The 24,114-nt window shown below is 37.3% G+C and overlaps 1 protein-coding gene across 4 annotated transcripts in view; it reads right to left on the minus strand.

Moving 5' to 3' along the window:
• The window catches only part of Thoc2 (THO complex 2), a 120,905-nt gene that overhangs the window by 69,570 nt on the left and 27,221 nt on the right, over nucleotides 1–24,114 (minus strand). For all 4 annotated transcript variants that reach the window (XM_042682466.1, XM_042682469.1, XM_042682467.1 and 1 more), the window contains exons 4-8: nucleotides 22,955–23,006; nucleotides 17,483–17,553; nucleotides 16,389–16,510; nucleotides 15,837–15,970; nucleotides 3,212–3,378 (exon numbers count right to left, since the gene is read on the minus strand). In XM_042682466.1, the coding sequence (XP_042538400.1) occupies nucleotides 3,212–3,378; nucleotides 15,837–15,970; nucleotides 16,389–16,510; nucleotides 17,483–17,553; nucleotides 22,955–23,006 (546 nt within the window). The remainder of the gene's footprint in view (nucleotides 1–3,211; nucleotides 3,379–15,836; nucleotides 15,971–16,388; nucleotides 16,511–17,482; nucleotides 17,554–22,954; nucleotides 23,007–24,114) is intronic.

The following is a 24,114-nucleotide window of genomic DNA, read 5'->3' on the forward strand; positions in this document are numbered from 1 at the left end:
TGTCCCATCATATACCAAATGTTTTGCAGGCATGGCCCACCAGCAAGAAATTTCCCTAATTTTTTTTCATTGTGCTTTTTTTTCCCCTAAGATCAGACAAGATCCAGTTTGTTTGCTGTGATATACCTGGGCTGGCTTTAAACCTTGATCCTCAGATCTCAACCTTCTGAGTAACGGGTTACAGGCCTGAGCCACCAGCACCTAGCACCCTCTTCTAAACAGTATCAACTTCAATATTAAGGAGAAACTGTCACAATAAATGTAATATAAATTAACATTATAAAAAATTACTATGTATTAGTAAACTTAATTCTAGGTTATGAAGTTATAGTCAAATATATCACTTAGTCTTTTCTATATCTCTGCAAATGCTTATAATAAAAACCTATGAGAGAAACATAAGGATAAGCTAAGATAACATCCATCTCCTACCAGAAACCCTCCATGGGTTTCATATAACATCAAAGTTAAAAACCCTGCACTAACTCTTGTGACCCAACTGCCATCACCCCTGATGTAGCCACATTGGTCTTTGTACTATTCTCTAATATATCAAAAGCATGATCACATTTTACGACCATAGTACTAGCTATTCATTTTGTCTAAGGCTGTTCAATAGACATCTGCACAATTTACATTCCCACATTCTTCAGATCTTTGCTTAAATCATAGCTTTTTAATTATTTTATTTAAAACTGCAATCTGTAAGTCCAGGACTCATTCTCCTTATCCTGCTGCACATTTTCCCATGTTGGTGATCACTTTCTATGGTAATATTTCACTTATTTAGAATGTAAACAGGAAGCTGGGTATTAGTGGCTCATACCTATAATTCTAGCTATACAGGATGCTGAATTCTTTAGATCGTGGTTCAGAGCCCTCCCAGGCAGACAAATCCTAGAAATTTCATCTCCAATTAATCTTAAGTGTGTTCAAGTGGTAGAGTAGAGGGTCAGTTATGAACCAAGGCAAGAAGGCATTGGTTTGTATTATGTATGTCACTCCACCACCTAGAACAGTTACACATAAGAGGTACTCAAGCAATATAACTTAAATAAATTAATTTGGAGTTTAATAGAGCCTAAATATTATACAAAATTACTCCTATTACTTCATTTTAAATCCAGAAATCAAGGGTTTATGACATAGGTGAGAATGATCATCTTATCCTTCTTTCTTGTGACAAGGTAACTTCAACCAAGCTTGTCTTTTAGTATACTAACACTTTCTAGTACTTCTCTTCCTGTTGTCTGTCATGCTGTACTAATGTTCTCCATAAATTGTCTATTGTAGTGATCTCTTTCAGAGGAATAGAGATGGACCTGCCTTAGGCTCAAAATTTGTCATGTTTAAAACATTCCCAACAGTTGATCACAGGCTGATACTAAAACAAAATCATTCTTAAATCAAGAATAGTCAATTCTGCCTAAAGGAATAGCATTAAGTGAAGAAAAAAGGTAGCCTGTTGAGTCAAAAAATTACAAATTGATGAAAATGAGGAGTACAATGAGGGGGACAAATATTTTCAGGCAGTAATGGAAAATGAGGATGGAATTAGGCAAGGGACCAATAAACAATTTGACCATACATGCATAGGAGCATAGACATAAAGTTATATCCCTTAGGTTACATTCCATATACAGTTCTTAATATTCGTAACTTTCCTTCCAAGACCACAAACAATCTAAAAATCTCTGACAATGCTTCTTCCACTCAAAAAGGCCCTTAACACTACAGATTCTCACAATTTAAAGACCTCCTCTGACAATAGAAACAAGGAAGTATTATAAGAACTACTCCTTCTAGTGACAGGTTATTTCTAAATCAAGCTGTTTGTGCATTTGTTTGTGTAATGGGCTTTTGTTGTTTTGAATTTATTTTTGTTTGGTACTGACATTTGCATTCAGAACCTCATTCCTTGTAGGCAGTGCTCTTATCACTTGAGCCACATCCCCAGACCTTTTTATGCTTTATTTTTTGGATAAAGTCTCACTTTTTTGCCTGGGGCCGGCCTCGGACTGCTATTCTCCCACCTATGCTTCTCTCATAGCTGAATTATAGGCATGTGCCACCATGCCCAGCTTATTTGTTGAGTGGAGTGTCGATAACTTCTTGCCCAGGAACTTCAATCCTCCTGATTTCCGCCTCCCGTGGTGTGCCACCACGCCTTGGACATAAATCAAGTATTTTGGGATATTTCTTATATAAGAAAATTCCCATAATCTACAAAAAAGGATTATTCAAATATTGTCAAACTGTCCATGTATACTTTAATTCAGCTCACAAGATTATTACATTATGAAGAATATTTTTACATAAAGATTTTTATTTTTTAAGATGTTAAGTTTAAAAAACAGCATTCCATTAACTTGATGTTATACAGTAAGTCATCATATTCACTGTGATATGCTCTGAAATCTACCAGCCCTAACCTAAATTCTAATTCATCATGGGACAAATTAAATTTTGTCTACCCTTGGAATTCAAGTTTATTTTATGTTCTTAAGATCAAGGCAATCGTGGTACCTCTTAAAATCTAAAGGAACATTTGAATCTCTGTTTCTGTCTATATTAACGACTTGTAGGCTTCATTCTCACAGTTCATTATTCCTATATAGAAAACTCTCAACAACGCTAGGATTAGTGTGGCTCAAGCCTGTAATCTCAGCTACTTGGGAGGCAGAGATCAAGATGCTTGCAATTGGAGGATAGCCCAGGAAAAAGCTTAACAAGATGTCATCTTAATCAACTAGTCAGCAATGACAGCACCCATCAATGATACCACCTACAAAGGAACCCCTAGGGAAGAGGACTGAAGTGTGAAGCCACCCTGAGCAAAAGTGTAAGACCCTATCTGAAAAATAACTAAAGCCAAAGAAGGTGTGAGGGGAGGTATGGTTTCAGTGGTACAACTCTTGCCTAGAAAGCAGAAGGCCTTGAGTTCAAATGCCAGTACCACCAAAAAATGCTTCAAGGGACAGGCTAAAAAAAACAATGTTTTTCCCTGATCCTGTATCTCCTGAGGCAAATTTAATTATGCTTTCACATTATTCAAGCTATCCATATAGTACTTATCACAACATATTGTTAGCTCTCCATTAACCTATCTTCTCTGCTAGAATGTCTGAACTGAAACCACTCACTTGTAAACAAAACTCAAACTAAATTATTCACATAAAATTATGAAGTGAACCTATACATATATTTTTACCTGATAAAACTTGAATTTGAACCCAAGAATATGACACAGTGTTTGCGGTTCACACATACTCATGTAAGATTCTAATAAAGATATAAAGAAGTCATCGTGTTCTGGCCTGCATTCAAATACTTCTAAAATGACATCCAGTACTCTGTTGGGATCCAGATTGAAGCATCCTGTAACAGATGAAATATACACATGTTCAAAAGTTGTTACATCATTTCTAATAAGGCCATTAGCTTTTAGCAATAACCAAAATAACAGGGTTTTAACTTAGTAAACTCTTTTTAAGTTGGCTTCCTCTTCTTCAGACAACATATTCTACAGATGAAAATGTAACTTGACTAAGATCACAAAATAGGTTTATGGCAAGCAAAAGGGTGAAATCCAACACCTATAACATGACTTAAGTAATTTTCTTCTATATTGTAGCACTGCCTCATCAGTTCTTGATCACTCAGGCAAATGAAAGAGATCAACACTATTAATTCTTAGCAAACCATGAAAATCAAACAATGCATTTGATAAGTTAGACAAATAAAGGGATTTACATATTTGTTTTAGGCAGAAGGGTTTGGAATGTTAATCAACAAAAGTTTAGGTTCATGAAACTGGACCACCGTCATTCTTAGAATCAATAGTTTAGTTTATCTTACATATATAACACAGTTGCAAAATAAAGGCATTATAGGTAGAGGAGGTAAAGGAAGGGAAAGAAACACTGTGCACTGTTATCCATGTTAATCTCCTATGGTGAACTAAAAAGGGCCAATCAGACATGGACCTGGTAAAACTTCAAGCTGTCATTCTATTCTTTTTTGATTTTGTCAATCATAGGGCTTGAACTCTGGGACTGAGCACTGTCCCTCAGCTCTTCAACTCAGGGCTAGCATTCTACCACTTGAGCTACAGCACCACTTCTGGTTTTCTGGTGGTTTATTGGAGATAAGAGTTTCAGGGCCTCTCCTGCCGCACTGGTTTTGAACTGCAATCCTCAGATCTCATCCTCCTGAGTAGCTAGGATTACAGGCGTGAGCCACTGGCGCCCGGCTGTCATTCTACTCTTAATATATCAGTAACTCTATATGCATTTTGCTTCTGCTGTTACCATGATGACATTGTGTACAGACACAATGTACAGACACCATTTGTACGAAAAAAAAGAAAAATAATTTAATTCATAGAGGCAATTCTATACCCTATTTCTCTCAAAACATGTTCATGAGCCAGGTACCAATGGCTCCCACCTGTAATCACAGCTACTCAGTAGGTTGAGATATAAGAATCATGGTTCAAAGCCAGCCCATCAGGCAAGTCCATGAAGCTCTTATCTCCAATTAACCAGCAAAAAGCTAGAAGCAGAAATATAGCTCAAGTGGTAGAGCCTTATGCAAAAAAAATCTAAGGCACAGTGCCCAGGCTTTCAGTTCAAGCCCCAGTATCTGCACCCAAATATATACATATATTCTTAGGACCCACAATGTGCATGACATATCTGTTTCCTTAAGTTTATATCTGTTCCAATGTGCTATGTATCAAATGGAATGGAATTTTAAGTAACCCATATACTATGCTCTATAATTCCTAATTAAAGTAGTAATGTAGAAAAAGGTTTGTATTTTTATTTATAACACCTAAGTACAAACTAATCATTTCACTGAAACAGAATATAAACATCTTTTGTTTTTGTTTTTTTGCAAAATCCTGGGACTTGAACTCAGGGCCTAGGCGCAATCCCTGATTCTCTTTGTGACCAAAGCTAGACTCCACCACTTGAGTCACAGCACCATTTCTGGCTTTTTCTGTGATTAATTGAAGATAAAAGTCTCACAAACTTTCCAACCTGGGGTTGGCTTTGAACCATGATCCTCTCAGCAGCCGCTTGAGTAGATAGCATTAGAGGTGTGAGCCATTAGCGCCTAGCAAACATCTATTTTTAATGCTAGAAAAATAGTGTTTGACTGAGGAACATGTGTGAGATTTAAACACTTGTACCTTATGAATGGCTTAGGAGATTTTTCAAAGAAAATTTATAACCTGGTAACTTATTCCCACTCGAACACTTTTGTAAGACTTTCAAGAGCTGTATCTATCAACTTCACTCAATTTCAAGTTTTAGCAATCGGAAAACTAAATACTTCCAATACAAGTATTATTCCCATTTTTTACGTGATGCTAATGATACATTTTCTTCCATTTGTCAGACTAAGGAAAAGAAGGACAAAAGCTGTGATATCTTACCAAAAAAGGGCTTCAAATTTTCATAAATTCTCTAAAAAAGATACATCATAAAGTTCTGGGAGAAAAACCTAGATATTTTGCCTTCTGCTATACTCCCAAACATAAAACTGACTCCAAACAACAACTAGAAGAATCCTTAAATGCTGCTGGAAATATAAAGTTTAAAAAAAAACTACCTGGGGGCTGGGAATATGGCTTAGTGGTAGAGTGCTTGTTTAGCATGCATGAATGTCTGGGTTCCATTCCTCAGTAGCACATAAACAGAAAAGGCTGGAAGTGGTGCTATGTCAAGTGGTAGAGTGCTATCCTTGAATAAAAGAAGCTTAGGGACAATGTCCAGACCCTGAGTTCAGGCCCTAGGACTGGAAAAAAAAAAACTACCTAGCTAAAAATGATAGCTTCTTTAAAAATGATAGCTTCATTAAAAGTGAAAAACACATATTTTAGTCATTACATACCTAGGCATTACCCAAAAGAGGAAGGGAAGGAAGCAGAAAGGTTGGGTATTCAGATATAAAAAGTGAAGAACTGTCTGGGCGCTGGTGGTTCACATCTGTAATCCTAGCTACTCAGGAGGCTGAGATCTGAGGATTATGGTTCAAAGCCAGCCCGAGCAGTAAAGTCTTAGCAATAAAGTCCTAAAATCCATGAGACTCTTATCTCCAATAAACCACTAGAAAACCAGGAAGTGGTGCTGTGGCTCTAGCGGTAGAGCACTCACCTTGAGCTGAAGAGCACAGGGACAGCACCCAAGCCCAGAGTTCAAACCCCGTGACTAACCAAAAAAATAAAAATAAGGCACTGGGAAGGTGGCTCAGTGGTAGAGTGCTTGCCTTGCATACATGAGGCCCTGGGTTCAATTCCTCAGCACCAAATAAGCAGAAAAAGCCAGAAGTGGGGCTGAGGCTCAAGTGGTAGAGCGCTGGTCTACAGCTGAAGAGCTGGGGGACACAGGTCCAGAGTACAGGCCCCATGACCAACAACAACCCCCCCTCAAAAAAAAGTGAAGTACTACTCATACAGACAACAACCTATAAAAATCACAAAATAATTACAGTAAAATAACAATGTCAAAATGAAATAAGCTAAATAAAAACACTATACACTGAATGATTACATTTACAGAAAATTCCAGAAAAAAACCAAACTAGTCTATAGTGTCAGAAAACAGATCTAGCCTCAGGAGAAAAGAAATAGAGAGGGAGATAACACAAACAAGTAAGAGAAATCTTGGAGCTGACTGATAAGAAAGACCATCATCTTGTTTGAGAGGTGTGTTTGAATAGATAGATACATGCAGGGCTGGGAAGGTGGCTCAGTGGTAGAGTGCTTGCCTCACATGCATGAGGCCCTGGGTTTGATTCCTCAGCATCACATACACAGAAAAAAACGGAAGTGGGTACTGTGGCTCAAGTGGTAGAGTGCTCGCCTTGAGCGGAAGAGCTTAGGGACAGCACCCAGGCCCAGAGATTAAGCTCCATGACTGACAAAAAAAAATATATACATTCAGGTACAGTTATAAAACATCAATTATGCCTTAGTAAAACTGAAAAATACTAATTCTGTAATAGACAACAGATTATAAAAGTCCAGTCCAGCAAAATTTTGCAATCTTTTCACTTCTACATTTAATATATGGATACATTGCTAAGTTGGGTACTGGTGGCTCATGTGTTTAATCCAAGCTACTCAAGCAGCTGAGATCTCAGGATCACAGGTCAAAGGCAGTCCAGGCAGAAAAGTCCATAAGATTCTTATTTCCAATTAACCAGCAAAGTGCCAAAATAGATCAATACTCTGAAGCAAAAAATTTAAACAAGAAATAAGCAAGAGCTCAAGGTTCAACCACAGTAACCAAAACACACACATACAAAATAGAAATTTTTAAAAGAAATCACTAAGTGACATATATGGTATATACACATGCACATCTGAGGGAAGGTGGGAGCAGAGCAGAGGATCAGTAGAAAACAGGTAAAAAAAATACAGCAGAGAGGCCCATCAGTTGCACTGGACCACTCAAGGCAGTGGTGGGAGGGAGGGAATGAAAGAGAAATGGAACAGCTGATACTAAGCAAAAGGAAAGAAATGTACATACCACCTGATTTTTAAGAAATAGTTTCATTGTTAAAGGTCATAGAGCTCATAAACTAAGTAGATTAAGATAATGATGACTATCACTGTGAAGATTAAAAAGCATCTGTGTCTTTAGCTAAGCATAACTATGCTAAAGTATTGTGAAATTTATGTAGTCACTTAATCTCAATGAAATATTGAAGAGGGGGTAACAATGCTCGACAGGAAATGTAATTATTACCTTACTCATGTAACTGTAACCCCTCTCTACAGTATCTTTACAACAAATATATATAAGTATATATGTAAAGAAATGTTTGAACCCCTCTGTACAGTTTTTTCACAATAAAAAAATAAAAAAAAGAAATGTACTCATTATCTTGCCCATGTAACTGTAACCCCTCTGTACAGTATTTCCACAATAAAAAAATAAATAAATAAATGTTTGAAGAAAAAAATCACTGAGTGAAAATGAACAATACTATTCTATTATAGAGGACAATAAAGTCACTGAATATTAATTCTGAAAAATAGGCTGGCATATTCATTAGATGATATATACAAAATCTGTAAATAAGAATAAAATGGCAACAATGGATGTAATTTTTCCAAGTATTTCATTCAGATTACTTTGAAGTTCACATTTTAAATATGCAGAAATATAATCACTGACATTATGTTTAATAGTAGTAATTCAGCCAGGCTATTCTGCATGTGATCTGTAATTTCTAATTAAGGTAATGATCTAGAAAAGGTGTGCATGGGAGCCGGGCGCTGGTGGCTCACGCCTGTAATCCTAGCTACTCAGGAGGCTGAGATCTGAGGATCGCGGTTCAAAGCCAGCCCGGGCAGGGCAGGAGAGACCGTGAGACTCTTATCTCCAATAAACCACCAGAAAACCGGAAGTGGCGCTGTAGCTCAAGTGGTAGAGCGCTCGCCTTGAGCTGAAGAGCTGAGGGACAGCGCCCAGGCCCAGAGTTTAAGCCCCACGACCGACAAAAAAGAAAGAAAAGGTGTGCACGGGGCTGGGAAGGTGGCTCAGTGGTAGAGCGCTTGCCTTGCATGCTCAAGGTCCTGGGTTCGATTCCTCAGCACCACATAAGAAAAAAAAAGGAAAAAAAAAGCCGGAAGTGGCGCTGTGGCTCAAGTGGTAGAGCACTAGCCTTGAGCTGAAGAGCTGAGGGACAGCGCCCAGGCCCAGAGTTCAGCCCCACAACCGGACCCAAAAAAGAAAAAAGAAAAGGTGTGCACTTTTATTTATAACAGATTATCACCTTTAGGTCATTCAAAAAAAAACAGGCTTTTGATTTTTCTACTACAATTACCTTTATATAACAAAATTTGCCCAATAAATTACATCTATAAGAACGAAATCAAATTGAAAGTTTGCAAAATTATTTTTAAAACTAAGCTTTAAATGGACAGTAAATAAACACTGACCATAAAGTTTTAAGTCAGCTATGCTACTTCATACAGTGAGACTCTAGTTATAATCAGTAAGTCTGAATACTCAAAAAAATTCTGACAGCTGTGACAGAGCATAAACACTCTTGTGTTCAAGCATCTTAAAAAAGCTTTTGTCCACCCAAAGCATGAATAAGACATGTGATCTTGAAAGTGATCACCAGCCAAGTCTAGCTTACTACCTCTAACACCAGTTATGTTACAAAATGAAACACATATACACACACAAAAGCACATACCCATGATACCCTTATGCCTTTGGACAAACAGATAACCATACTAGAAGGGAATAAGTGGGAAAATAAATAACAAACCCCTAACAATCACTTGCTTCATTCTCATAATAAAGGGTTAAAAATTTATTTCTAGGGCTGGGAAGGTGGCTCAGTGGTAGAGCGCTTGCCTTGCATGCATGAGGCCCTGGGTTCGATTCCTCAGCACCACATAAGCAAAAAAGAAAAAAGTCAGAAATGGCGCTGTGACTCAAGTGGTAGAGCGCTAGCCTTGAGCTGAAGAGCTGAGGGACAGCGCCCAGGCCCAGAGTTCAGGCCCCACAACCGAACCCCCAAAAAAAAAAAATTTATTTCTAGCTAACATATTGTAAACAAATTTCAGTGAAGAAAAACTTCAGTCTGTAATCCTAGGTAATCAGTAGATTGAGATCCAAAATCAGCCTGGGAAAAAAGTCTTTGATATTCATCTCTAAAATAACCAGCAAAGCCGGATGCCAGTGGCTCATGCCTGTAATCCTAGCTACTCAGGAGGCTGAGATCTGATGATCACAGTTCAAAGCCAGCCCAGGCAGGAAAGTCCATGAGACTCTTATCTCCAATAAACCACTAGAAAACCGGAAGTGGTGCTGTGGCTCAAGTGGTAGATTGCTTGCCTTGAGCTGAAGAGCTGAGGGAAAGCACCCAAGCCCCACAAACAACCAAAAGAAAAAAAACAGCAAAAAGCCAGGCTACAGGCATGGCTCAAGTGGTAGATCATCAGCCTAACAAACAAGTAGAGGAGCAATTACAAAACCCTGAGTTCAAACTCCTGTCCCAGTTTAAAAAAAAAAAAAAAAAAGGAAAAACTAGCCCAGCACTGGTGGCTCTGGTGGCATGTAATACTAGCTACTCAGGAGGCTGAGATCAAGATCGCAGTTCAAAGCCAGCCTGGGCAGGAAAGTCCTTGAGACTCTTATCTCCAATAAAGTACTCAGAAAAAGCCAGAAGTGGCACTGTGGCTCACATGATAAGAGTGCTCACCTTGAGCAAAAAGAAGCCCAGGGACAATACCCAGGCCCTGAGTTGAAGCCCCAGGACTGGCAAAAAAAAAATGTAAGAAAAGAAGTTGAATATCACATATCATTCCAAGAATAAAACTGCTTTGGCATTCTTTGCTTTTTTTATTATCTTTTAGTAGTTGTACAAAGAGAATTCAAGTCAACATATTTATAAGTAAAATGCATCTTGATCAACGTTACCCCTTTCATCATATTCCATCATCTTTCCCAATCCTACCAATCCCTTCAATTTTCTTAGCTCCTCTGGTCACTTTACAAGCAACCAACTAAACCTGTGAGATTGAAGGGACAAAGACTCCCATTTCTACCCTTCCCCAGATCAGTCTATATCCTTAGACACCAACCAGCAAATTAAAGTCATGAACTCTACTTCTTGGAGGAAGGGTAAGGAATAGAGCCTAAGCAAAAAAAAAAAAAAAAATCATGGACCACTAAATCCAAAATCAGGGGGAATCATTTTCACTTTCAAAAGCTAAGCTCAACTACAGGAAATGGAAACATGTTGTTTTGTTTTTTGTTTTCTTAAAAAAAAGCTAAGCTCAAGTAAACTAGATCTCTGACTAATTTCTAGCTAGAGCTTTTGGTGTAGACCAAAAATCAACAATAGCCTGTGAGTTAAACCCAATTATTTATCTGTATATATGCATGGAATAATAATAAAGATGTTTATAACAATGATTGACACAAGCCGGGCACTGGTGGCTCACACTTGCAATCCTAGCTACTCAGGAGGCTGAGATCTGAGGATTATGGTTCAAAGTAAGCCCAAGCAGGAAAGTTCATGCAACTCTTACTTCCAATTAACCACCAAAATGCAAAAGTGGAGCTGTGGCTCATGTGGTAGAGTACCAGCCTTGAGAGAAAAAACTAAAGGAAAGCACTCATGCCCTAAATTCAAACCCAAATACTAACACATACACAAACACACACACACACACACTCTAAAGGTTTACTAAAGCACAGTCACACCTGCTTATTTATATATGGCCTATGTCTGCTTTCACCCTACAACAATAGTTAAGTAGGTGCAATAGAAACTATATAACCCACAAAGTCAAAACCTATTTATTATCCTACTAGGTAGTAGGATAACAGGTTGATATCCAATAAAACAGGTTGTTGACCAATGACTGAACTCAGAGCTTAGGCACTGTCCCTGAGCTAGCCACAGTTCCCTTTCCAGCTGAGTCCTGGCAACCTCTGACAGTCTTTTCTCGAATTTCTACCATCTTAATGAAAGCAAGATCTACTTGAAAAGAACTATCAACTTGGCAAGTCAACAGGTTTACTAATCACTCTTCACTCCTATTTAAGTCAGATTTCATATCAGACTTGCTATCACAGGCACTATTATACAACACTATCATTTATACTGCCAGGTTTGCTCATGCTTTACATACTCCCAGGCCCTCTAATAGAATATAAACATTTTTGAAGATCCAGAAACAAAGAAGTACCTTTCAACTAAAGGGTAAGTAGGATTTATCCAGATCACAATAAGCACCCTGAGGGGCTGGGAAGGTGGCTCAGTGGTAGAGTGCTTGCTTTGCATGCATGAGGCCCTGGGTTCGATTCCTTAGCACCACATAAGCAAAAAGAAAAAAGCCAGGGCTGGGAAGGTGGCTCAGTGGTAGAGCACTTGCCTTGCATGCCTGAGGCCTTGGGTTCGATTCCTCAGCACCACGTAAGCAAAAAGAAAAAAGCCGGAAGTGGCGCTGTGGCTCAAGTGGTAGAGCGCTAGCCTTGAGCTGAAGAGCTGAGGGACAGCACCCAGACCCAGAGTTCAGGCCCCACGACCGAAATAAAAAAAAAAAAATTAAGAAAAAAGCCAGAAGTGGAGCTGTGGCTCAAGTGGTAGAGCGCTAGCCTTGAGCTGAGGAGCTGAGGGACAGAACCCAAGCCCAGACTTCAAGCCCCACAACTGGACCCCCCCCCCCCAAAAAAAGTACCCTGAATGAAAGCACACATAAATCATATACCACCTAAATTAAGTATGTTTCTGACAGTATCTAGTAAATGAGATCAAACCAATGAGAATTTTGTATAAAGTATTATTCATTTGAAATTCTCCTAAAATAGAAAATAGTGGGAATAAGCACAGAGAAATCCATCTAAAGTAATCCAAAAACAAAAACACAGGGCTGGTGGATCAAGCCTGTAATCCTAGCTACTCAGGAGGCTGAGATCTGAGGATCATGGTTCAAAGCCAGCCAGGGCAGGAAAAGTCCGTGAAACTCTTATCTCCAATAAACCACCAGAAAACCGGAAGTGGCACTGTGGCTCAAGTGATAGAGCACTAGCCTTGAGCTGAAGAGCTCATGGACAGTGCCCAGGCCCAGAGTTCAAGCCCCACAACTGACCAAAAAAAAAAAAAAGCAGCAAAAGGATGCTGTGTCTGAATTGTTCTGGACAGTACAGACTAGTCCAAGATGAAGTTTCTTTTGAGAGAGAATTTAATGAATTGTAACATTCAAGGAATACTCATTGAATTAAAAGTCCTGACCTCAATTTTTCCATCAATTAAAAGTTCTTTTTCTCACACCACTGGGGAAAGAGAAAAGTCATCTAACAAGAAAGAAACAAACACTAAGCCTGAGAGAACCCTGTAAAAAATGGGCAAATTTATTATTCATTTTCACCTAGTATTTATTTAACACCTCATACCAGACACTGAGGACAAGATAATAAACAATGCAAACAGAAGCAACTGTTCTCAATGAGCTTACATTCATGTAGAAGGGGGCTTAAAATAGATCATTACTCAGTATGCAAGAGAGATGATTCTAAGACACCCTTGAGGATACCAAAACCGATGATCATTTTCACATAGACTACATACATCTTCTTGTATACTTTAAACTATCTCTAGATTACTTATAACACATAATATACTATAAGTACCACATGAATTGCTGTTACTTTGATTAGGGACTATTGACAAGGGGAAAAAAAAGCCTGTGAATAAATTATTTTTCTTGGGGCTGGGAAGGTGGCTCAGTGGTAGAGCGCTTGCCTTGCATGCCTGAGGCCCTGGGTTCGATTCCTCAGCACCACATAAGCAAAAAGAAAAAAGCCAGAAGTGGTGCTGTGGCTCAAGTGGTAGAGCGCTGGCCTTGAGCTAAAGAGCTGAGGGATAGTGCCCAGACCCAGAGTTCAGGCCCCACGACCAGACCCAAAAAAAAAAATATTTTTCTCCCTCCCCCACAAATACATTCCATGGACACACAGAAGGCCAACTGTACATTAAATACTGTAAAGTGCTAAGAAAAATAACCAGGGAACAATAGAGAGTTCTGATAGAAGGAGCATGAGAAGGATACAGAAGGTAATGTTTAAATGCATCTGCTCTACCATGCTTCATAGCATGCCTAATAGGTTAGGAATGGTCTACACTCATGGAAATGCCATGAGCTTGCAGTGGAGATTTTCACATTGCTTGTCAGAGACACTAACTTACTTGTTCTATATAGGAAAAAAGCTAAAGAAAAGTAGTGTATGTTAGTTAAGTAAAAGCATACCTTCAAGGAAATTTCTCTAAAATATTCCCAAAATAACATAAATAAACTAATAAGAACAAAAAAGACAGAGATATAAACACAAAAGGAAATAAACTAAAAGCAAATGAAGGACTGTACATACTACTAAACCAAAAAGGAAATAAACTAAAAGCAGACGAATGAAAGACTGTACATACTACAGGATTTTCATATTATCTTACTAAATACGGGAATACAAAACTATAGCAAACCAGTTTTGTCAGCCTTCTTGAGCTACTTTAAAAAATTACTGCAAACTGGGAACATTATCACAATTCCAGACTTTCTACTGAGCTGATATGTTTTAATAAATGTGTGGGATTATTTATGACTATTTCAAATAAACCTTGTACATGTACTATAAAAAAAATAAAAAATAAAAAAAAAATAAAAAATTACTGCAGGTAAAATGTACAGGCATATACTGAAAAGAAAGGAACCCCTACAGGAGGATTTTGTTTAATGCTTCAATACCACTAAGGTTATCAAGAGTTCTGCAGCCATACAGGCTTATTTCTCAGCTGCCAGAATTAGAGTTACTTCAAAGAAAAGGGTAAATGTAAACTGAGAAGTTAGCTTACCTTTTATGCTTGTAGTTACCAAAAGTCGAACCAAAGAACAAGGAAGACTAATAAATACTGTTTTTATTTGGGTGCCTACATGAAGCATTAGAGGGAAGGAAATAAAGATTAGGCCACCAGCTCTTACTTTGCCACAAAGACAAAGGGAAGAAAGGGAGATGATAAGGACAAGGATCTCCTAAGAGGGAATCACTAAGGAAGAAAATAAAGAGTTCTCTCATAGGTCTCAAAACTTAAGACCACCGTACTTTAAAGTTTACCTTACATTAGAAAAAATACTAACCAACAATATCTGAGATTCCTTCCACCTTTGGAAAAACAAGATTACTCTATTTTTGTGTATGTCAGTGCTAGGGCTTGAATCCAAAGCCTGGGCACTGTCTTTTAGCTTTTTTGCTCAAGGTTGGCACTCTTACCACTTGAGCCAAAGCTCCACTTTTAGCTTCTTGGTGCATAATTAGAGATGAAGAGTCTCAAACTTTCCTGTCCAGACTGGCTTTGAACCATAATCCTAAATCTCAACCTCTTAAATAACTAGAATTACAGGCATGAACCACCAGCACCAGCTTTACTCTATTTTTCTGTAACTACTTCCTCCAAATGCTCAATGAAATTTCCTTTTAAAAAAAAAATGCATGCCAGACACCGGTGGCTCACGCCTGTAATTCTAGCTACTCAGGAGGCTGAGATCTGAGGATTGTGGTTCAAGACCAGCCCCGGCAGTAAAGTCTATGAGACTCTTATCTCCAATAAGCCACTAGAAAACCGCAAGTGGTGCTGTGGCTCGAGCGGTAGAGCACTCGCCTTGAGCTGAAGAGCTGAGGGACAGCACCCAAGCCCAGACTTCAAGCTCCACAACCGACCCAAAAAAAAAAAAAGAATGCTACAGAAATGCAACTTCTAAACATTTTCCTGTTATACTTTTTGCAGCATTGTGTTACATTTACTTTAAGAGGCAATTGTAAAGATAAAGTAATAAAAATTAAAATAATATAAACTATGTATCAAAATCCCTTGTAAAGGAATTTTTAAATCCAAGTTCAGGGATAGAGACATAGATGAGCAGTAGAGTACCTGAATAACAAGCAGCAAGTCCTGAGTTTAAACTTCAGTACTGCCACACCCGACCCCCCACCTCAAAAATGTGCAAAAGAACATTGCTAGGTTTCAAGAGTTCAATTCATTCATTACAGTTTTCACTTTTATTTTTCTATCCATTATAAAATGATGAAAAATGCTTAAAAAGACAGAAATATTACAGAACAGGACCTGATATAAACACACAAATGTCACTGATAACATACTAAAATACAAGGTAGACACATGCTTATTTCATAACTGAAAACTATATGTGTCCAATGTACTCAATTTGTGTTTATGGATATTCTGTAAGTTAAAAAGTTTACTTAATAACACATCTTAAACAGATATATGTTATATCTTACCAATTAAAGACTTGATATTTTCTAAGATTAAATCACTAGTAACATTTCCAGATAAATCTTGTCCCAATTCAGCAATCAGCTTAGCATAACCTTCATTCTCTTCTCTTAATAAATTGAATTTTTGCTGTTTATAGCTGAAATCAGATAAATACCATTAAGGGAATAAGATTAATTTCAATTAACAAGCTTGCACAGATCCGTGTACTTTTCTCATTGAAAAGTTTTAAACAATCCTAAAAGTTTACCTCCTTGCATTATCTTTTCAAACCCAATGTAATTAAAGAAGGAAAACCAGTAACAAGAAAAAAAATGCCAAGGAATAACACACTATTTCTATCATTGATTATGAATCCTTATATATAAACATACTTGAAAATTATTTTACTGTTAAAACTCAACTGCCATTTCAATAAAAGCAGAAAAACACACAAAACCTTTGCTAACTGCAAACAAAAAAAAAATCTTCAAAATGTCTTTAGAAATGGCTACTCTTCAAAATGAGAAATAAAACATTTGGCTACTTGATTTACAACATAAGCCACCTATACTTACAAGAGCTTTGTCTTGATTTTAACTGACTTTTGATTGAATTGCTGTGATTGTTTGATAAGCCCCAATGATTCCAATGTATCTGGATCCAAACGTTCCTTTAGAACTGTGTCTGAAACTAAATACTAATAAAAAAGATTTAAGTCATTTCTCCTTTAGCATTGAAAGTATACATTCAAAAGAATTTTTCCAAAAATCCTATCTCATGTTTATATATATACATGTTTACATATATGTTTATGATTCTTAAAAACATAGAATTTCAATTTGACAAAATACTAAACTATATAATATACAGCTCTTTCAGGAACTTCACTTAATATTACATGTATGGTGATTACCACCTACAAATGACAAGAACTACAGGTGAAATTCTCATTAAATTTAGTATGTCTCAATAGAATTTTCACTTATATTCATTTATATGTTCACTTTTCAGCTTTCTATAGTTTTGTGTATAAGTCAAACTCTAATATAGTAAAGACAAGAGCATTCTTCCAAGACTGAGTATTGGTATTTTCTCTTTGTTCTAAATTTATTAACATGAAACGGTTTCTGAATCAATGACTATGACAAATTCAGTAGTTTATTTTTTTAATTTAATTTTATTTTCAAGGTAATGTACAGAGGTGTTACAGTTATATACATAAGGTAATGAGTACATATTTTGTTCAACATTGTTAGTCCCTCCCTCGTTTTTCTAATTTATTATTTTTAAACTAACTCCTTTCCTCCTACTTAATAAAATGGCTTGTGGAAAAAAATAAGGTGAAAAGCTATCCACAACTATGTTTACTTCCTTTAATTATTTATTAGGAACTTAATAATAGCACTAAAAGTTGTGTGTGTGTGTGTGTGTGTGTGTGTGTGTGTGTGTGTGTGTGTGTGTGTGTGTGTGTGTGTGTGTGTGTGTAGAGAGAGAGCACTTAAGTAATTTGGTAACTTGTTTATTTCATAGAAATACGACTAATTTTACAAAACATTGTTTCAAAATCCAAATCTCATCTTATAATAACATCAAGTGAATGTCAATATCCTCCATTAGCATGTAATTATAACTTCAAATTTTAGAAAGGGAAAATGTTTTTAAAACTTACCAAACATGCTAATACCAATTGTGTAAAATAGTCTCTCTTGCTTTTTTCTTCTAAGCAATTTGTCTCAATATCTACAATGAAAAAAAAAGAAAATTATGATTTATCTAGACTCTAGTAGAAAAAGCCAGGCCTGTAATCCTAGCTACTCAGGCTGAGATATGAGGATCAAGGTTCACAGTCAGCAGGAAAGTCCCTGAGACGCTTATCTCCAATAAACCACTCAGAAAACTGGAAGTGGCACTGTGGTGCAAGTGATAGAGTGCTAGCCTTGAGCTGAAGAGCTCAGGGACAGCACCCAGACCCAGAGTTCAAGCCCCATGACCAACAAAAACTAAAAACTAATTTTAAGGGCTGGAAATGTGGCTTAGTGGTAGAATGTTTTCCTTGCATGCATGAAGCCCTGGGTTCAATTCCTCAGTACCATATAAACAGAAAAGGCTGGAAGTGGTGCTGTGGCTCAAGTGGTAGAGCACTAGCCTTGAGCTGAAGAGCTCAGGGACAGTGCCCAGGCACAGAGTTCAAGCCCCACAGCTGTTTAAAAAAAAAAAAAACTAATTTTAAGAGCAGGGCTCACACCTGTAATCCTAGCTACTCTAGAGGCTGAGATATAAAGATCTTGGTTCAACGCTAGACCCGGCAGAAAAGTCCCTGAGACTCTTACTTCCAACAAACTACTCAGAAAAACCTGGGCATAGCACTATGGCTCAAGTGGTAGAGCGCTAGCCTTGAGCTGAAGAGCTCAGGGACAGTGCTCAGGCCCAGAGTTCAGGCCCCACAACCAACAACAACAAAAAGCAAGCTGGTAGCACAGGAGCATGCTATAAAAAGGCATACATTTAGTGAAGAAAAATGGCCTCTAAATGGTTCCAAAATAATCGACATCCTACGACCACTTTGCTTCAATTTACTTTCTACTGACAACAATAAAATGAAAAGAGGAGATTTATCATCAAACAAAACATTTATCTTCAAACATTTTCCTCACAATAGAATTTTACTCAACCATCAGAAAGAATAATATTATGTCATTCACAGGGAAATGGATAGACCTAGAACAAATCACATTTAAGTGAGGTAAGCCAAGCTCAGAGTGACAAAGAGCGCATGTTTTCTCTCATATGTGGAAACTAAATTTAAAATACAACTGGACATGATATCTCATACTGGGCTTTATGCAGCTACACACAAATAATCAGACTAAAGGGGGATAGGATACACTTTGGCACTTAGGCAAGGAACCCAAAGATGTAACTCTTCTATATATTTGTAACTCCTTTGGACATCTGAAGTATTAGTTACCAAAATAAATTCCAGGAAACATATTTTTCTTGGTGGTGGTGGTATTTTTATTGATGTTGTCTTTTAGGAGGGTTAAGGGGGACACAGGAATGGGGGAAATAAGAGTGAACAAATGCAGACACTGTATCCAATATACACTATGCAAAATGAACTATGCAACCTGTGAGCAAGGACAAGGAAGGGGAAAATGTGGGAAAGCAAAGGAAGGGATGATATTGTCCCAGAAGAACTGTACTTAATACCTAACTTATGGTATTGTATCCTCTTTGTGCAACTCCTTAACAAAAGCATTTTTTAACTGTATTTTTTTTGTCTTTTCTTCTTTGGTAATGGGGCTCAAACCCAGGATGTTGCTAGGCAAGCGCTTTGCCATGGAGCTATATCCCAAGCCAACAAAAGCAATGTGTAAAAAGACAAAAGAGGCTGGGAAGGTAGCTCAGCGGTAGAGCGCTTGTCTTGCATGCATGAGGCCCTGGGTTCCATTCCTCAGCACCACAGAAGCAAAAAAAAAAAGCTGGAAGTGGCGCTGTGACCCAAGTGGTAGAGCGCTAGTCTTGAGCTGAAGAGCTGAGGGACAGCACCCAGGCTCAGAGTTCAAGCCCCACGACCGGACTCCCTCCCAAAAAATAAATAAATAAATAAATAAAATAAAAAGACAAAAAACATTTCCTAGTCCTTCCCCACCTTTCTTTCTTGGACAACTGTCATTTCCCATATCTGACCCGAGTAGCCAAGTCCAAAGTTAGCACAAGTATGTAAAGGAAATTTTAGGAGGAAGACAAGTAGCTGAGTGCCTAGCATGTTTTTTGTTTGTTTGTTTGTTTTTGTCAATCATAGGGCCTGAACTCTGGGCCTGGGCACTGTACCTCAGCTCTTTAGCTCCAGGTTAGTGCTCTGCCATTAGCGCCACTTCTGGGTTTTTCTGCTTATGTGGTGCTGAGGAATCGAACCCAGGGCCTCATACATACAAGGCAAGCACTCTGCCACTGAGCCACCTTCAAAGCCCCTTGTTTTTATTTTGTTTTTGTCGGTTGTGGGGCTTGAATTCTGGGCCTGGGCACTGTCCCTCAGCTCTTCAGCTCAAGGCTAGCACTCTACCACTTGAGCCACAGCGCCACTTCTGGGTTTTTCCGCTTATGTGGTGCTGAGGAATCGAACCCAGGGCCTCATGCATGCAAGGCAAGCACTCTACCACTGAGCCACCTTCCCAATCAGTCCCTGCCTAGCATGTTTGAGACCCTGGATTCAAAGACCCCCCCCCCCAAAAAAAAGAGGGAGGAAAATTTTAGAGTATAATTTATAGGATATAAATTGCAGTACAATCTCAATTTCTCATTATGATTTTTAATCCATGGGTATCTTATCAAGTCTTTCCAGAAACTCCCAGTTGTTATGATATTATCTGGTCTTGTCTTCTAGGCCCTTTGCTGCTTATAAATTCAAGGACACTAACATTAAGAAGTTGAGACCAAAGTGGGCTTATTCACTTAACCAATACCTATTCATCCTCCAGGGCCCAAAAGTTCCTAAGATCCACACTCAAGGTCCCTAAGATTAGAATACCTAAGAGAAGATTCATCCTCTGATCTCTTATTAGCCACCTGACCTAAATAAGGTATTATCTTAGCTTCTCACCATGTGAGCAAATGCATAATAGGCCTTCCATAAATTTCTTAGCTGAGCCTTCCCAAACAGCAATATAGTACTTTGTTATCTTCATTGTGCTTTCCCTATTTTCTTTGTGCTTTCTGTTCTAGTTCATAAGACCATTCAGATAAACTCACTTATCCCTGACTCCTTTACCGTACTAAGTTTTATGTTCCCCAATTATTTTAGTGAAAAATCCCATTTTTTTCAACACTTGTCATCAGTATCAAATACGTAACACCACCTCAGAGGTCCTATGAACATCAACTCTTCAGAATTCCCTTTTCAAGTTAAAATGCTCATTCTCCCTCACACTACATGTCTTTTTCCCCCTTTTTCCACTTTTTGTTCTTTTTTTCAGAAGTCCTTTTTTTAAGTTATGTTAACTTGAAAGAGATATAGCACTAATTTCTCTTTTAACAACATAATAGAAAAACAGCATGATGGAGCAAAAATTAATTAGATCGACTAAATTTCCAAAGAATAACCAAGTATCACATTCAAGAATTCATGTTACTAGTAAAAAGTAAAGATGTATAACATTAATTCATATGAGTACATAACTATGAAAGGAAACTACATCCTAACAAATAAGTGGATAAAAAATTACTAGAACAAATAGATTAACAACTGATGACTAGTCAAAGATAATTCTAAAACTATTAAGGATTAATAAAATTGAGGGCTTTTCACAAAATCAAGTGTAATTCTAAACTACTAAGGAATAACAGCTTTCATAAATCTTGGCTAAATAAAATCAGTCTCAGTCTTAAAAATGTATTGCATAAAAAATTTTAACTGAAACTTGTTTCATTATATTTCATTGTAAAATAACCTATCTTTAGTGCTAGCTTCAAAAATTAAGTTTAAAAGGTGTTTTGTTTAGCATAAAACAATCAATTTGATAGCATAAACATATAATTTATCATCCAAAGGAGAACAGATTCAAGAATAAAAGGGGGCACTACTACAGCCAGGCACCGGTGGCTCATACCTGTAATCCTAGCTACTTAGGGGACTGAGATCTGAGGACTGCAGTTCCTGCAGGCAGGAAGCCCAGGGAGGAAAGTCTGTGAGACTCTTATCTCCAATAAACTACTCAAAAAATGCCAGAAGTGGCGCTGTGGTAGAGAGCTCATCTTGAGCAAAAGAAGCTCAGAGACAGTTCCAGGTGGAGAGTTCAAGCCCCAGGACCAACAAAAAAAAGAAGAAGAAACAGAGCACTACTAAATAATTATGCCAATGAATATGAGACAGATGATCAAGGACATATGGATAGTTCATTAAGAACCTGTACTTCACATCTAGCACTCACAGTTCACATATTTTGAACTGCTCTCAACATCATCAATATTCTGAAATCTGAAACCTTATGAAGGATCACACACTGACATTTATATGTGCTTAGATCAAATTTTGCAATCTCAGTAACATCTAAGTATTTATCTAATTCTAGGAATTAAGAATGATGAACTAAAATAATTCATTTTAGCTTGACAAACTGAGAAAATATCTTACTTTAAGTATTATAATGCCAAGTAATGATTTCTCCTAGACTCAGTATTATAGAAAGAAAAAAATTACAGAAAGCACAAAACCAATGGGAAAACTAGAAACAATGTTCTCTTAATCAGGATCTAAAATTAAAGAAATTATTATAGACATTATTTTTTAATCCATGCTTCCCATGAAGGGATATTACCTTTGTTCTAAGTCACAGAAATATTTTCATTGTGCATGAGTTCTTATTTATTGTGGACAAATAGAAAAGACATTATCCCCAAAGCTAGTTTCTAATTCTCAAAACACAAGTATATTGTTTTTGGTCCCGATACTCTGGGCGCTTTGTCTGACGATTTTTTATTTTTTTTGCTCAAGGTCGGTGCTCTACATCTTGAGCCACTACTCCACTTTGGCTTTTTAGTAGTTAACTGGAGATAAAAGTCTCATGGACTTTCCTGCCTATGCTAGCTTTGAACTATGTTCCTCAGATCTCAAGCCTCCTAAGCATTTAGGATTAGAAGAATGAGCCACCAGCACCCAGGCAAACACAAATACTCTGTTACTTTGGCTCTTCTTGGTCTTTCTAAAATTAAGAAGAATCAAACAAGCACAACAGCAAAATCAGAGTGACATAAATATGAAACTCTGATATCACTCTTTGGAAACTGAATTGAATGACATTATTTGTTTAGTAAATTCATACTTAATGTCAGAGAACTTGGCTGTTTTTGCTTACAATGAGTTAATTTCGCTCAAATTTATATAAATATTGCTAAACGCTCAAAAATTTGCATTATATCTAAAAACAATTTTAAAAATGATTACAAAAGATTTCTCTAGATTTACAGAAACAAATGCATACTCGTAAAATATTTATTTTTTAAAAAATTTGTAGTACTTAAATTTGAATTCCGGGTCAAGTAAGCACTCTACCTTGAGCCATGTCTCCAGCCTGAAATAAAACATTACTGTTAATTTTTAAAAAGCAGTATATTACAGGTGAAATAAAGGTTTAATACCTACCTAGTATGCAGAATACATCAGCAAGAATGGAGGGCATATCCTCGCGAAATTCCTAATTTTAAAGATATATTTATTTATAGTTAATAATAGCACATATTAAGCATTATAACTTCACAATAACATGCTTCATGCTTATAAGCTAACAAAAACCCCAACATCTTCAAATTATGTTTAATATAAAAGATAAAATGATTTAGAATGATCAAAATAAAGTTTGCCATAAAATAATTGATAAAAGAATCTCATGAAAGCACCAAGGAAAGCACTGGAATTCAGAATACCTCACAACTACCTAAACCCAGACTGTCAAAAATGTTACATTTGTTTGTTTTTCTTTTTGTGCCAGTCCTGGGGCTTGAATTCAGGGCCTGGATACTGTCCCTAAGCTTTTTTGCTCCAGGTTAGTGTACAACTAGTTGAGCTATAGCTTCTGACTTTGGGTGGTTTACTGGAGATAAGTCTCCCAGAGGGCTAAGAAGGTGGTTCAGTGGTAGAGTGCTTGCCTTGCATACATGAGGACTTGGGTTCAATTCCTCAGCACCACATAAACAGAAAAAGCTGTAAGTGGTGCTGTGGCTCAAGTGGTAGAGTGTTCACCTTGAGCAGAAGAACTCAGGGACAACATCCAGGCCCAGAGTTCAAGCCCCATGACCGACCAAAAAGAAAAAAAAAAAACTCTTCTAGACATTCCTGACTGAGTTGGCTTCAATAGCTAGGATTATAGGTGTGACCCACCAATAGCCATTAAAATGATACATTTTATTCAAGTATTCAAATGCTAAGTCAACACTTGAGCTACATAAAAATCATAATGGCATCCAAAGACCAAAAATCTAAAAAATATATAACAGCTATTTGTTCTACAATGCAAGATTCTCTGAAAATAAAAATTACCAAAATCTATATTTTCCCTATTCACTCTAGTTTATAGCCTTTGGAGGAATGTAGCCCAATTCCTGTTTCTGGATGAGAATATCAGAATTATTCTACGTTTATCTTCTGACTTCCCACTCTGATGCTCAATTTTAGAACCATTTTCTATTAATAAGGATCATAATTCAATTAATGTCATTTTAGTTTGGTAAACCTATAGCAACCCTAAAATTCATAGATTTTCAGAGACTATAAGAAATTCTAAAAATAGCCATTATAATGATACA

Source organism: Dipodomys spectabilis, unplaced genomic scaffold (genome assembly GCF_019054845.1).
Source record: "Dipodomys spectabilis isolate Male_0828 unplaced genomic scaffold, ASM1905484v1 ptg000071l, whole genome shotgun sequence".
Classification (NCBI taxonomy): Eukaryota; Metazoa; Chordata; class Mammalia; order Rodentia; family Heteromyidae; genus Dipodomys; species Dipodomys spectabilis.